Source organism: Oncorhynchus tshawytscha, linkage group LG16 (genome assembly GCF_018296145.1).
Source record: "Oncorhynchus tshawytscha isolate Ot180627B linkage group LG16, Otsh_v2.0, whole genome shotgun sequence".
Lineage (NCBI taxonomy): Eukaryota > Metazoa > Chordata > Actinopteri > Salmoniformes > Salmonidae > Oncorhynchus > Oncorhynchus tshawytscha.
The window spans coordinates 51662132-51674591 of record NC_056444.1 but is presented as its reverse complement, the minus strand read 5'-3'; the positions used below and the strand labels follow the sequence as shown (position 1 = coordinate 51674591).

The 12460-nt window shown below is 42.7% G+C and overlaps 1 protein-coding gene and 1 long non-coding RNA gene across 7 annotated transcripts in view; one reads left to right on the top strand and one right to left on the bottom strand.

Annotated features, from left to right (window-relative positions):
- The window catches only part of LOC112233086 (intermediate filament family orphan 2-like), a 34227-nt gene that overhangs the window by 7202 nt on the left and 14565 nt on the right, over positions 1–12460 (bottom strand). For 4 of the 6 annotated variants that reach the window (XM_024400490.2, XM_024400486.2, XM_024400487.2 and 1 more), the window contains exons 2-4: positions 12336–12396; positions 10640–10738; positions 10469–10513 (exon numbers count right to left, since the gene is read on the bottom strand). In XM_024400490.2, coding sequence (XP_024256258.1) covers positions 10469–10513; positions 10640–10738; positions 12336–12396 — 205 coding nt within the window. The remainder of the gene's footprint in view (positions 1–10468; positions 10514–10639; positions 10739–12335; positions 12397–12460) is intronic. The other 2 variants (XM_024400489.2, XM_024400491.2) reach the window with 1 other exon arrangement.
- On the top strand, positions 950–2101 carry LOC121839618. The gene is made up of 3 exons (XR_006079074.1): positions 950–1631; positions 1794–1842; positions 1959–2101. It is a non-coding gene; the product is annotated as an uncharacterized LOC121839618 (long non-coding RNA).

Here is a 12460-nt window from a genome sequence, read left to right as displayed (position 1 = left end):
TGTATGTATCAGGAACTCCCATTGTGTCACAAATAACTGTGAGGTCAATTTCCCCAACTCACTCGGCAGGTTCTGGGCTCAATGGATTGGTCTTCAAAGGACCCCAAAGAACTGCAAGCTCCTCTGGCACCCATGTGAGTTGATGTTGTCGACTGGAAATGTTCACACTTTTCCCCAATGTCTGATGTGTTGGCTAGCTATGGCTTATTTGCGTGACAAACTTTCAGGCAACTGTATAGCCTTACGTGGAATACCTGGCCCGAGGAACCACCTGTGGTATATGATTGTCCATAGTCTGTCTATTGTGTATTTGTAAGCCCCACCTCACATCATCAATAGAGGCTACGGGTATAATTACTTTTTAGCAGTATGGCCATATGTTTTACGGGTTAGTAAACATGCTATCACTTGTGTGTTAGGGTGGACATTTTTCTTTGTCAATACACATAACGATAATAATTTGGCATATAACTCATACTATATCAACTATTGCATTACATTTGTTTTATGAAAGACTGCATCAACAAGTCAAAGCTCCGGGCCTGATGTCTTTCAGGCATCCTGGTCCCCTACCCGTCTCTTAAAGCTCTGGACCTTCTACCCATGTGTCCCCTACCACTAAGAAGACCAGGCAGGAGGTAACCAGCTCTGTATATGGCACTTGGCATTGCATTATGAAAACATGCATTTCACATTTGATTCAAATGGGTGACAGTAAAGCTGCATTAAATTTGTCATAATCTTCTCTCGGCATCTTGAGTCCATGGGCTTTGCAACTGTGTCCAGAGCTTCAGATTCACCAGAAAAAGATCTAAGAGTTTTCGGTAAGTATCCTAGGACAATTGACATATTTTCTATGATTCCATATAGCAAAGTCTTATTCAGTATGTGCTGTTATAATTTCTGAACTCTTAAGGCCATATTGGAGTATTGTCTTTCTAAGGAGGATCAGGGAACTGCAGCCTCCTTCACCTCGTCCTGCGCAACATCCACGATCTCCACCTTCCCAGCTGGACACAAGCTTTAGCTCCCCTGATTACAAGGACCAGGGCTCTGACGACATACTGTACCTCCAACATCCACCAAATCAAGTCTGGAGTCTTGAGTTCGACTCAACCACATCTTAAACAAACCGTGATCAGTGGACCCAACGGAAGTATACTGTGCATGGAGTCCAAGATCATGGATCTCATTAAGCTTATCCAAAAGTGTTGGTCTGCCATAATCAACACCAGCAAAATATTAAAAGGAAGACAAATCGAGATCAACTGGCAGAGCGCATCAAAGGATGTATGGGGAGTTGGGAATCTTGCCCGAATGTTAGAAGGATGTCACAGGCTAATGTAGTTGCACCGTCTTCAGTGCTGTTCACTGCTGATACTTTCACAGACATAAATTACTAGGCTGAACTATGTCCAATACAGTTCCCTTCACAAACAACACAAAACAAACAACTTTTTAGTCCTCTTACTTCCTACCCGTCATAACCCAGGATTACAGACAGACTGAAGCAGGAAAAGATCATTTCCACTATGGTTCAGGATGGAAATGAAGGCAAAGCTGTGCACATCTGTGGTGATGGAAGGAATGACAGCCCTGGCTGGCTACTCCGCTAAATTTAAGACATATAGGTAATTGAAATTATAACCAGATCATAATAAATCATATTCATATCATAATCAATATTTTTTTAAGGGACATTTTAGTTCTGCATAGCACTGCATAGCACATAGCGTATGAAACAATGGGTTCTCTACTTGACATGAAAATCATTCATTCCTTCATTTATTCAGCTTCATGGATGACAAGACCAAGAAAGTAATTCAAGCTAATGTGATTTCGGTAGGTCCATTCATTGCAGTTATTGCTTCCAGTATAGTCAATGTGAATGGTCAAATGTTAATGGTATTTCAAATCTGTTTTTGTATACCTCTTATTTTTTGTATTTTCCAAAACAGGTCACTGAAGCCACCAGGTCAATTTCAAGGACTGAACAGCATACTGACAGAGGGTGTACCTGTAGCGTTTATAACTACTCTTGTTCACCAGGGCTGGCACAGTTATCGTATAATCGTGTAACAGACAATTATGGACAATAAACGTGAACTCAAAAATATGATCGTCTTAATACATATTCATTTGAGGAGAAGGGGGAATTCAACTTCATATTCAAGTAGATATAGTTTACCCAATAGCAGTTTTCAATTTTAACATGAAGTGGGTCAAATTGGTATTCATTTTACAGGTAGAACTGCATCGTTGGGAGGAGAAGCTGTGTTGTATTCATTATGTTTGTCATAGCTATTTTTCAGAGATGCATTACAAGGCTCAAAACATTTTTCAACAAAAATGACAATTATGACAATAACCGTGGCCATCTGCATGGCAATTAATCGTTACCCAAAATTCCATAATCGTCACAGCCTACCTTCCACCATCAATAAGAAAAAGAATGCCAGAAGAACACCCAACATGAGCTGGACTGCTGGCATGTTTCAAAGGGTAAGTTTATAACTATTCCACCAACAGCAGAGATGTCCTTCACTGTCATGTTTGCGTTTTTTGATGTTTAGGTTAAATGTTGACATTTCCTCTAATAGGCTTAACAAAGAAACTTCTGGCAGAGTCAAAGAAAGGCGACGAAGTGCTAAAATGCGCTACATGGTCAATCCGACGTCTGCATTGGCTGTGCAGCATTTATGGTGACATGGCCTCTGCAGAAGTCAGGGCGGTTCATACTTCTTGCGCTTTGCGGAGCAGCACAGAGCTTTTGTGAAGGAAGTTGTCAATGAAGGGAGTTTGTGTTCATACAGGACCTCTCGGCCTCACCTACCATCAACCAATCATGTCAATGTGGAGCTATACGTAGCCCTCCACATCAATTTCAGGTCAAGACTCTGGTGAGGACGACGAGCACTCAGATGAGCTTTCCTGAGACGCTATCTGACAGTTTGTGCAGAAATTCAGTTGAGCAAACTCACGAGTTTCATCACCTACATGTGGTCTGCGGTTGTGAGGCCGGTTGGACACTCTGCCAAATTTTCTAAAACAAGTTTGGCGGCAGCTTATGGTAGAGAAAGTAACATTCAATTCTCTGGCAACAGCCTGATGATCATGCTGTTTTATCAGCTTCTTAATTTGCCACACCTGTCAGGTGGATTAATTATCTTGGCAAATGACAAAATCCTGGGATCTTTTATTTCAGCTCATGAAACATGTGACCATGTGTTTATATTTTTGTTCAGTATAAGATACACTATATACACAAAAGTATGTGGGCACCCCTTCAAATTAGTGAATTTGGCTATTTCAAACACACCCATTGCTGACAGGTATGTAAAATCAAGGACACAGCCATGCATTCTCCATAGACATATATTGGTAGTAGAATGGCCTTACTGAAGAGCTTAGTGACTTTCAATGTGGCACTGTCATAGGATGCCACCTTTCCAACAAGTCAGTTCGTCAAATTTCTGCCCTGCTAGAACTGCCCCGGTCAACTGTAAGTGCTGTTATTGTGAAGTGGAGACGTCTAGAAGCAACAACGGCTCAGCCGTGAAGTGGTAGGCCACACAAGCTCACAGAACAGGATAGCCGAGTGCTGAAGAGGGTAAAAACCATCTGTCTTCGGTTGCAACACTCACTACCGAGTTCCAAACTTGCTCTGGAAGCAATGTAGGCACAAGAACTGTTCATCGGGAGCTTCATGAAATGGGTTTCCTCTAAGATCACCATGCTGAATGCCAAGCGTCGGCTGGAGCAACCTCTCTTGGGTAGGGGGCAGTATTTTGACGTCCAGATGAAGCCTGCCCAAAGTAAACTGCCTGTTACTCAGGCCCAGAAGCTAGGATATGCACTCTAAAGTTTCTAAAACTGTTACAACTATATCTGTGAGTATAATAGAACTGTTATGGCCCGAGGACAACCCCATTTTGGCTGTAGTGTTTCCAAGCGAGTGGAAGAGAACGTGTTCTTTGGTATTTTTCTCCGGTAAAGACAATACCGATTCTCCGTCTTAAATTGTATCATTTATTTACGTATTAGGGTACACAAGGATTGTTTATAAACATTGTTTGACTTGTTTGGAAAAGTTTATGAGTAACGTTTGGGATTCATTTTGTATGCATTTTGATGGAGAGAAACTGGGTGGATTATTGACTGAAGCGCGCCAGCTAAACTGAGTTTTTACGGATATAAAGAAGGACATTATCGAACAAAAGGACCATTTGTGATGTAACTGGGACCTTTTGGAGTGCCAACAGAAGAAAATCATCAAAGGTAAGGCATTTTGTATATCGCTATTTCTGACTTTCGTGACGTGACGCACCTGCCTGGCTGAAATATGTTTTTCATGTGTTTGTATGCGGGGCGCAGGCCTCAGATAATCGCATGGTTTGCTTTCGCCGTAAAGCCTTTTTGAAATCTGACATGGAGGCTGGATTAACAAGAAGTTAAGCTTTATTTTGATGTATTACACTTGTGATTTTATGGAAGTTAAATATTTATAACACTGTAGTTTGAATTTCGCGCTCTACAATTTCACCGGATGTTGGCCAGGTGGGACGCTACCTAAATATATATATATATATATATATATATATTTTTTTTTACCCCCTTTTCTCCCCAATTTCGTGGCATCCAATTGTTAGTAATTACAATCTTGTCTCATCGCTACAACTCCCGTACAGGCTCGGGAGAGACAAAGGTCGAAAGCCATGCGTTCTCCGAAACACAACCCAACCAAGCCGCACTACTTCTTAACACAGGGCGCATCCAACCCGGAAGCCAGCCGCACCAATGTGTCAGAGGAAACACCGTGCACCTGGCGACCTTGGTTAGCGTGTACTGCGCCTGGTCCGCCACAGGAGTCACTGGTGCGCGATGAGACATGGACACAACCAAACCCTCCCTAACCCGGACGACGCTAGGCCAATTGTGCGTCGCCCCACGGACCTCCCCAGTCGCGGCCAGCTGCGCCACCAGAATCTCTGGTAGCACAGCTAGCGCTGCAGTGCCCTAGACCACTGCGCCACCCGGGAGGCCCTTGTACATCACACTTTGAAGACAATTATGTCTAGCATACTATAAAGTACCACCTTCCCTGTTACAACATAAGCTACCTGTATTTTGTGAAACACAAAAAGTATAATTTAGAATATGTGTGTACCATGTATGCATGTATAACAGCACTCCACATTAATTGTGTAGGTGAGAAACGCTTCAAGGCTGTGTTCCCGAAACAGTCCAAGCAGTGGGTGGCCTGAAAAATGTATGTTCCAGTTCAGCAATCCAGTTCAGGAAGAAACTGGTTGACCAGGTACTGGAGCAAAGACAGGATCGACGGTGGTTTACAGGCATCCTTCATCCCACCGTCTCAAGCCTAACGTTCCAGCCAACATTGTATGTGGCTACTTCTTCGTTCTGGAGTGATTCTCTTTCTCATGTCTCTCTTCTGTGGCAAAGACTTTTGGGATGCACATACTGTACAATAGTCGCTAACATTATGTTGTAACATTGTTGTTTTGTTTTTTAGAACCAAAAGTGTTCCCTTTTCTTTTGGACATTTTTTATGACTCAAAATAACATTACAATACTTGCTTTGTTGGTCCATTTGCATGGATATTCTTTATTTATACAGTCAAAGTACAGTTGAAGTCTGAAGTTTACATACACCAGTACAAATTCCCTGTCTTAGGTCAGTTAGGATCACCACTTTATTTGAAGAATGTAATGTCAGAATAATAGTAGAGAGAATGATTTATTTCAGCTTTTATTTACTTCATCACAATCACAGTGGGTCAGAAGTTTACACTCAATTAGCATTTGGTAGAATTTCTTTAAAATTGTTTATCTTGGGTCGAAAGTTTCGGGTAGCCTTCCACAAGCTTCCCACAATAAGTTGGGTGAATTTTGGCCCATTCCTCCTGACAGAGCTGGTGTAACTGACAGTTCTGCGCACAAATTTTCTATGGGATTGAGGTCAGGGCTTTGTGATGGCCACTCCAATACCTTGATTTTGTTGTCCGTAAGCCATTTTGCCACAACATTGGAAGTATGATTGGGGTCACTGTCCATTTGGAAGATCAATTTGCGACCAAGCTTTAACTTCCTGACTGATGCCTTGAGATGTTGCTTCAATATATCCACATAATTTTCCTTTCCTCATGAAGCCATCTATTTTGTGAAGTGCACCAGTCCCTCCTGCAGCAAAGCACCCCCACAACATGATGCTGCCACCCCCATGCTTCACGGTTGGGATGGTGTTCTTCGGCTTGCAAGCTTCCCCCTTTTTCCTTCAAACATAATGATGGTCATTACGGCCAAACAGTTCAATTTTTGTCTCACCAGACCTGAGGACATTTCTCAGTACGATCTTTGTCCCCATGTGCAGTTGAAAGCAGTAGTATGGCTTTTTTATGGCGGTTTTGGAGCAGTGGCTTCTTCCTTGCTGAGCGGCCTTTCAGGTTATGTCGATATAGGACTCCTTTTACTGTGGATATAGATACTTTTGTACCTGTTTCCTCCAGCATCGTCACAAGGTCCTTTGCTGTTGCTTTGGGATTGATTTGCGCTTTTCGCACCAGAAGTACATTCATCTCTAGGAGACAGAACTTGTCTCCTTCCTGAGTGATATGTTGGCTGCGTGGTCCCAAGGTGTTTATACTTGCGCACTATTGTTTGTACAGATGAACGTGGTACCTTCAGGCGTTTGGAAATTGCTCCCAAGGATGAACCAGACTTGTGGAGGTCTACAATTTTTTTCTGAGGTCTTGGCTGATTTCTTTTGATTTTCCCATGATGTCAAGCAAAGAGGCACTGAGTTTGAAGGTTGACCTTGAAATACAGCCACAGGTACACCTCCAATTGACTCAAATGATGCCAATTAGCCCATCAGAAGCTTCTAAAGCCATGACATAATTTTCTGGAATTTTCCAAGCTGTTTAAAGGCATAGTCAACTTTGTGTATGTGAACTTCTGACCCACTAGAATTGTGATACAGTGAAATAATCTGTCTGTCAACAGTTGTTGGAAAAATTACTTGTGTCATGCACAAAGTAGATGTCCTAACCGACTTGCCAAAACCATAGTTTGTTTAACAAGAACTTTGTGGAGTGGTTGAAAAATGAATTTGAATGATTCCAACCTAAGTGTATGTAAACTTTCGACTTCAACTGTACCTAACCTGACACACATCACAGGCTGGGAGTAGCACAAACCATTCACTTCAACTGTTACAAGCCCTGGGAGTCTTTCACTTCCCAAAAACCAGTGTAGACCCCATAGGGTGATGGATATTTAGTGCGGATGGCATTTACCACGCAGGATGGGAGAGGAATCCAGACTCCTGGACCCAGTGTCTCGCCACAGAGGACCCATTCCAAAACGATGCGGTAGAAGACCAGTCTGAACTGCCTGGAATAACAATTTTAAATCAAAGGACAAAGTGGATTTGACAATCTGGAGCAGTAGCCATGTACTTATAACATTTTATTTCTTGACAATATGAAAACAGGTTCTTATTTTCTGTTCGTAGTTGTTGCTGTTATTTCAAGTTCAATTATGTAGGCCTATATTTCCTATATCTTACTCAAATAGCATTGTGATAATGTGAAAACATATCAAGACAGTGTTTGGGCTAATATAAAAACATATACCCACAACGGTCCAGCTCATTGAGCTTTATGATAAGCGATATTTCAATAAAGTAAAGTTCAGCTACTTACTTGTTGGATAACTGTCCTTTTGGCCCAGCCGGAACGGAGTTGCGTCTCCAATTTCTTTTTGGGATACTGAAAAATGTTTCCAGGCACCAGAGTTGATGGACAGCAAAATCCCTGTGGTTGCGAAAGCAAACTAACTGCTCCTCATCATCAAATTCTCTGCAGCATAAGCATTCATCAACATTGAAGCACAGTTACCACAACTGCACCACCAATCTGCGTTCATCCTGGGAGAGGCTGGGGCTGTGGTCCTGCTGCTGCGGCCTCGGTGGCCAGAGCGATAGCGGCCATGTGAAGCTCAATTTTCCTCAATTCTTTGTCAGAAAACTCCGGCTCAAATAAATACGGTTCGACGACACCATCAACGCCCCTCCAGTAGTTTCATTAATTACTTGCGACTATTTCGTCGTCAGACATGTTTGTAGGTTGTTGTTTTACTTTGCATACCTAATCTGTAATTTTTATGTAAAGGTATTTCCTCACAAGAGCGCACATGCACAGTTGTTACCTATTTCTGGTGTTGTTGCAGTCGGCCACATAAAATAATTATATAAAATCATCTAAATTGTTTTAGTTGGAGAAGTACACATTTCCTGACCGATAGCATTTTTGATTAAAAAAAATGCCTCATTAGGACGTAAGCTTTCAATAAAACAAAGAATTTGTCTACTGACAACAGAGCAGAGCTAGCAATACAACTTTCCAGTTCTAGACTGCAGGGAGAGAGAAGGGGGAGAAGGCAAACTACACCTAACTACACAACCAAAAATATAAACACAACATGCAACAATTTCAGAGGTTTTACTGAGTTACAGTTCATATAAGTACATTTGAAACAGGTAGAGGCATGGACCAGAAAACCAGTCAGTATCTGGTGTAGACACCATTTGCCTCATGCAGCGTGACATATCTCCTTTGCATAGGGTTGATCAGGCTGTTGGTTTTGGCTGTGGAATGTTGTCCCACTCCTCTTCAATGGCTATTCAAAGTTGCTGGATATTGGTGGGAACTGGAACACGCTGTCGTCCACGTCAATCCAGAGCATCGCAAACATGCTCAATGGGTGACATGTCTGGCGAGTATGCATGGAAGAACTGGGACATTTTCAGCTTCCAGGAATTGTGTACAGATCCATGCAACATGGGGCTGTGCATTGTCATGCTGAAACATGAGGTGATGGTGGCGGATGAATGGCACGACAACGGGCCTCAGGGTCTCGTCATAGTATCTCTGTGCATTAAGATTGTAATTGGTAAAATGCAATTGTAGTTGTTGTCCGTAGCTTATGCGTGCCCATACCATAAACCCCACCACCACCAGGGGGCACTTTGTTCACAACGTTGACATCAACAAACCACTCGCCCATACAACACCAAACATGCTGTCTGCCATCTGCCCGGTACAGTTGAAACCTGGATTCTCTAGTGTGCCCATGGCCATCGAAGGTGAGCATTTACCCACTGACCTCGGTTACGACGCCAAACTGCAGTCAGGTCAAGACCCTGCTTAGAATGATGAGCACGCAGATGAGCTTCCCTGAGATGGTTTCTGACAGTTTGTGCAGAAAATATTCGGTTGTGCAAACCCACAATTTCATCAGCTGTTCGGGTGGCTGGTCTCAGACGATCCTGCAGGTGATGAAGCCGGATGTGGAGGTCGTGAGCTGGCGTGGTTACATGTGGTCTGCGGTTGTGAGGCCGGTTGGACGTACTGCACATTTTTGAAAACAACGTTGGAGGCAGCTTATCGTAGATAAATGATCATTAAATTCTCTGGCAATTGCATGCACCCTCAACTTGAGACATCTGTGGCATTGTGTTGTGTGACAAAACTGCAAAAAGAGTGGCCTTTTATTGTCCCCAGCACAAGGTACACCTGTGTAATGATCGTGCTGTTTAATCAGCTTCTTGGTATGCTATATCTGTCAAGTGGATGGATTATCTTGGCAAATGAGAAGTGCTCACTAACAGAAATTTGTGCACAAAATTGGAGATAAATAAGTGTTTTGTGCTAAGGAAAATTTCTGGGATCTTTTATTTCAGCTCATGAAACCAACACTTTACATGTTGTGTTTATATTTTTGTTCAGTATAGTTTCAATGTATGGAATCACATAGGTAATGTTGGATTTAAGGTAAACTTCCCCTTTAACAGACAGTGCCATTTTTTAAACAAAGAACAAATTAACTTGAAAGGGTTCAAAAGTGACTGGGAAGGGCAAAGTGTGGTTGCGTGTGAAACAGTAGTCGGGCCGGGTTTTGGCTAATCTGTGAACGTAGCTACTCCAGACCACAGACTGGGCGAGTCCGGAGCCCAGCTGGAGTTCATTAGAAAGCAGGCCAAAACCACAGAGCCTCAAAGAACATGCGGAGGCTGTGTGAGGCGAGCCATAGGGGTTTCTCATCTCACTCCTACTCTGCCTGTCTGTCTGTCCGCCCGGCCACCCATCCGTTCATCTGCCTGCCTGTGCCTGCCTGCTGTTCTGCCTGCCTGCCTCTAACCAATTCCAAAGGAATTTCTTAGCCTCAGGGTTCAAGGGAGACTGTCCATGTGTGGTATGACAAAAATGTGTGGTGAGCATTCTGACTGCCAGGCTGTACATATCACCGACAGGAGAGAGTGGTAGCATGCATCAGTTGCAGAAGAGGTGGGTGGATGGATGAATAGATTTACGTTGGGCGGGTGGCAATAAATGGGTGTGATTTTAAAAACAAAGTATAAATAGTGTCAAAAAGCTTTGCAACTTACAGTAAGTTGAACCAGTCCGCACAATTTAAAGTTGGTTGGGTGTTTCTAGTTTAAATGGAGCACACAAAACTACTAAGTGATTACTATTTACTTAACCTTTTACCATGACATTTCTGTGTAAATACCAGGAGAATAAGGGACTGTTGAAGAAAGCCTGAGTGTCATACTTACATTGTCAGTCATGAGGCTCTTGAAGACCACCAGCTCTGTCTTGAGTCTCTCCACCTTCTCAGTGAGCTGCCCCTGAACCACTTCAGACTCCTGGGCACTCTGGAGAGGGCAGACGGTGGAACAGACAGCCACATCACACTCTACAACAAATCTATTGACATACCATGGCTCAATACAATTTACACACATTTACGAATAACCATGCGTAAGGCATGTGCTTAGAAAATGTGTCCTAAAACACCTTACAAAGAAACGTAAGTTCAACTCCTATTATAAGAGCACCCCTTTCTGCATAACATGTTCGAAAAGTCATTTAATTACTCTGCAATCCACTCATTTGATGCATCACAACAACAACATTCCAAAGTGGATTGAGTCTTGGGTTCTGGGCCAAGAGCTCCAATAAAAGTAATCTGGAATGCAGCTAGCAGGAACAGTTGAGGCATAGTTAGTCAGGGAGAGTCAGTGATCTTGGCTGTTTTTTGGGGGGTAATGTGATCTCGGTCTTTGGGGGGTTTTAAAACACATTAACACACCACTGTTCCCACTGACTAACATATACACAGGGGGACTAAAGCATGTGAAGTCCCCACCCATATCTGTTTTCTATCATGAACTTTCCCATTCTGTTCTGTAGAACAGCGTACAGACACACAGCACATTGCAATACGTCAGAGGCATCCGGAGATATGTTATCGCAACTGCTGAATAGGGAGCTTACTGGCAATCATGCAAAATACACACAAACATGACACAGAGGCTGAGCTTGCATCCCAAGAACCTGTATGTGTGCACTTATTCACTTGCCCTCATGGATGTCCCTTAATGAAAGCTAGAATCCTTTATTAAAACAATACCAAAGCAGCCACCCTGCCCCTGTTTTGGTAAAAATCTGAGGGATGGGCCTAGAAAAATATAACCACTCATAGCTAGAGACCATTCATACATAGAGCTATGGATGTAAGAACTGACCATCCATGAAATCAAAATGACAGATGTTATGTTTTGAAGCTATACAGTCTTTGTTTATATTTCTATTGTTTACAACAGAGTAAAACAAGCTTATATTTGTGGTTCTGATGGGGTACGAACTAGGCTCATGAGGCATTTATAAGTTATATTCGTCAAGAATCAATGAGGATACACTGAGTGTACAAAACATTATGAACAGCCTGCTCTTTCCATGACACAGACTGACCAGGTGAATCCAGGTGAAAGCTATGATCCCTTATTGATGTCACTTGTTAAATCCAATTCAATCAGTTTAGATGGAGAGGAGACAGGTTAAAGAAGGATTCTTAAGCCTTGAGACAATTGAGAAATAGATTATAATAACGTATGCCATTTAGAGGGTGAATTGGAAAGACAAAAAAAGTATGGAACGCTTTCAACACCTTGCAGAGTCCATGCCCCGACGAATTGAGGCTATTCTGAGGCCAAAGGGGGTGGGGGTGCAACTCAATATTAGGAAGGTGTTCTTAATGTTTTGTACCCTGTGTGTACTAATAGCAACTAAGGATTCTAGCTTTAATGGCCAATGACATTTGAACTTTGGATTTAAAAGGAAAATTACCATTCTAAGAAATATGTTGAAATCTCCCTCTTTCCCATGGATACTGGATACTTCAGGAGAAGTATTGGGATGCGGTGAGGGAGTATGGTACGGGTGTGATGATTTAAAATGGCGAGCTCTCACCTCCTGTAGTGTCTCCACCATGGCCTCCATCTGCTGGCGCTTAGACAGCTCCTCCTCCCATCTGGAACACATCACACACACAGACACAGTTTGGTCAGTGCAGTCCCAGGGTCAGCCCTGTATAA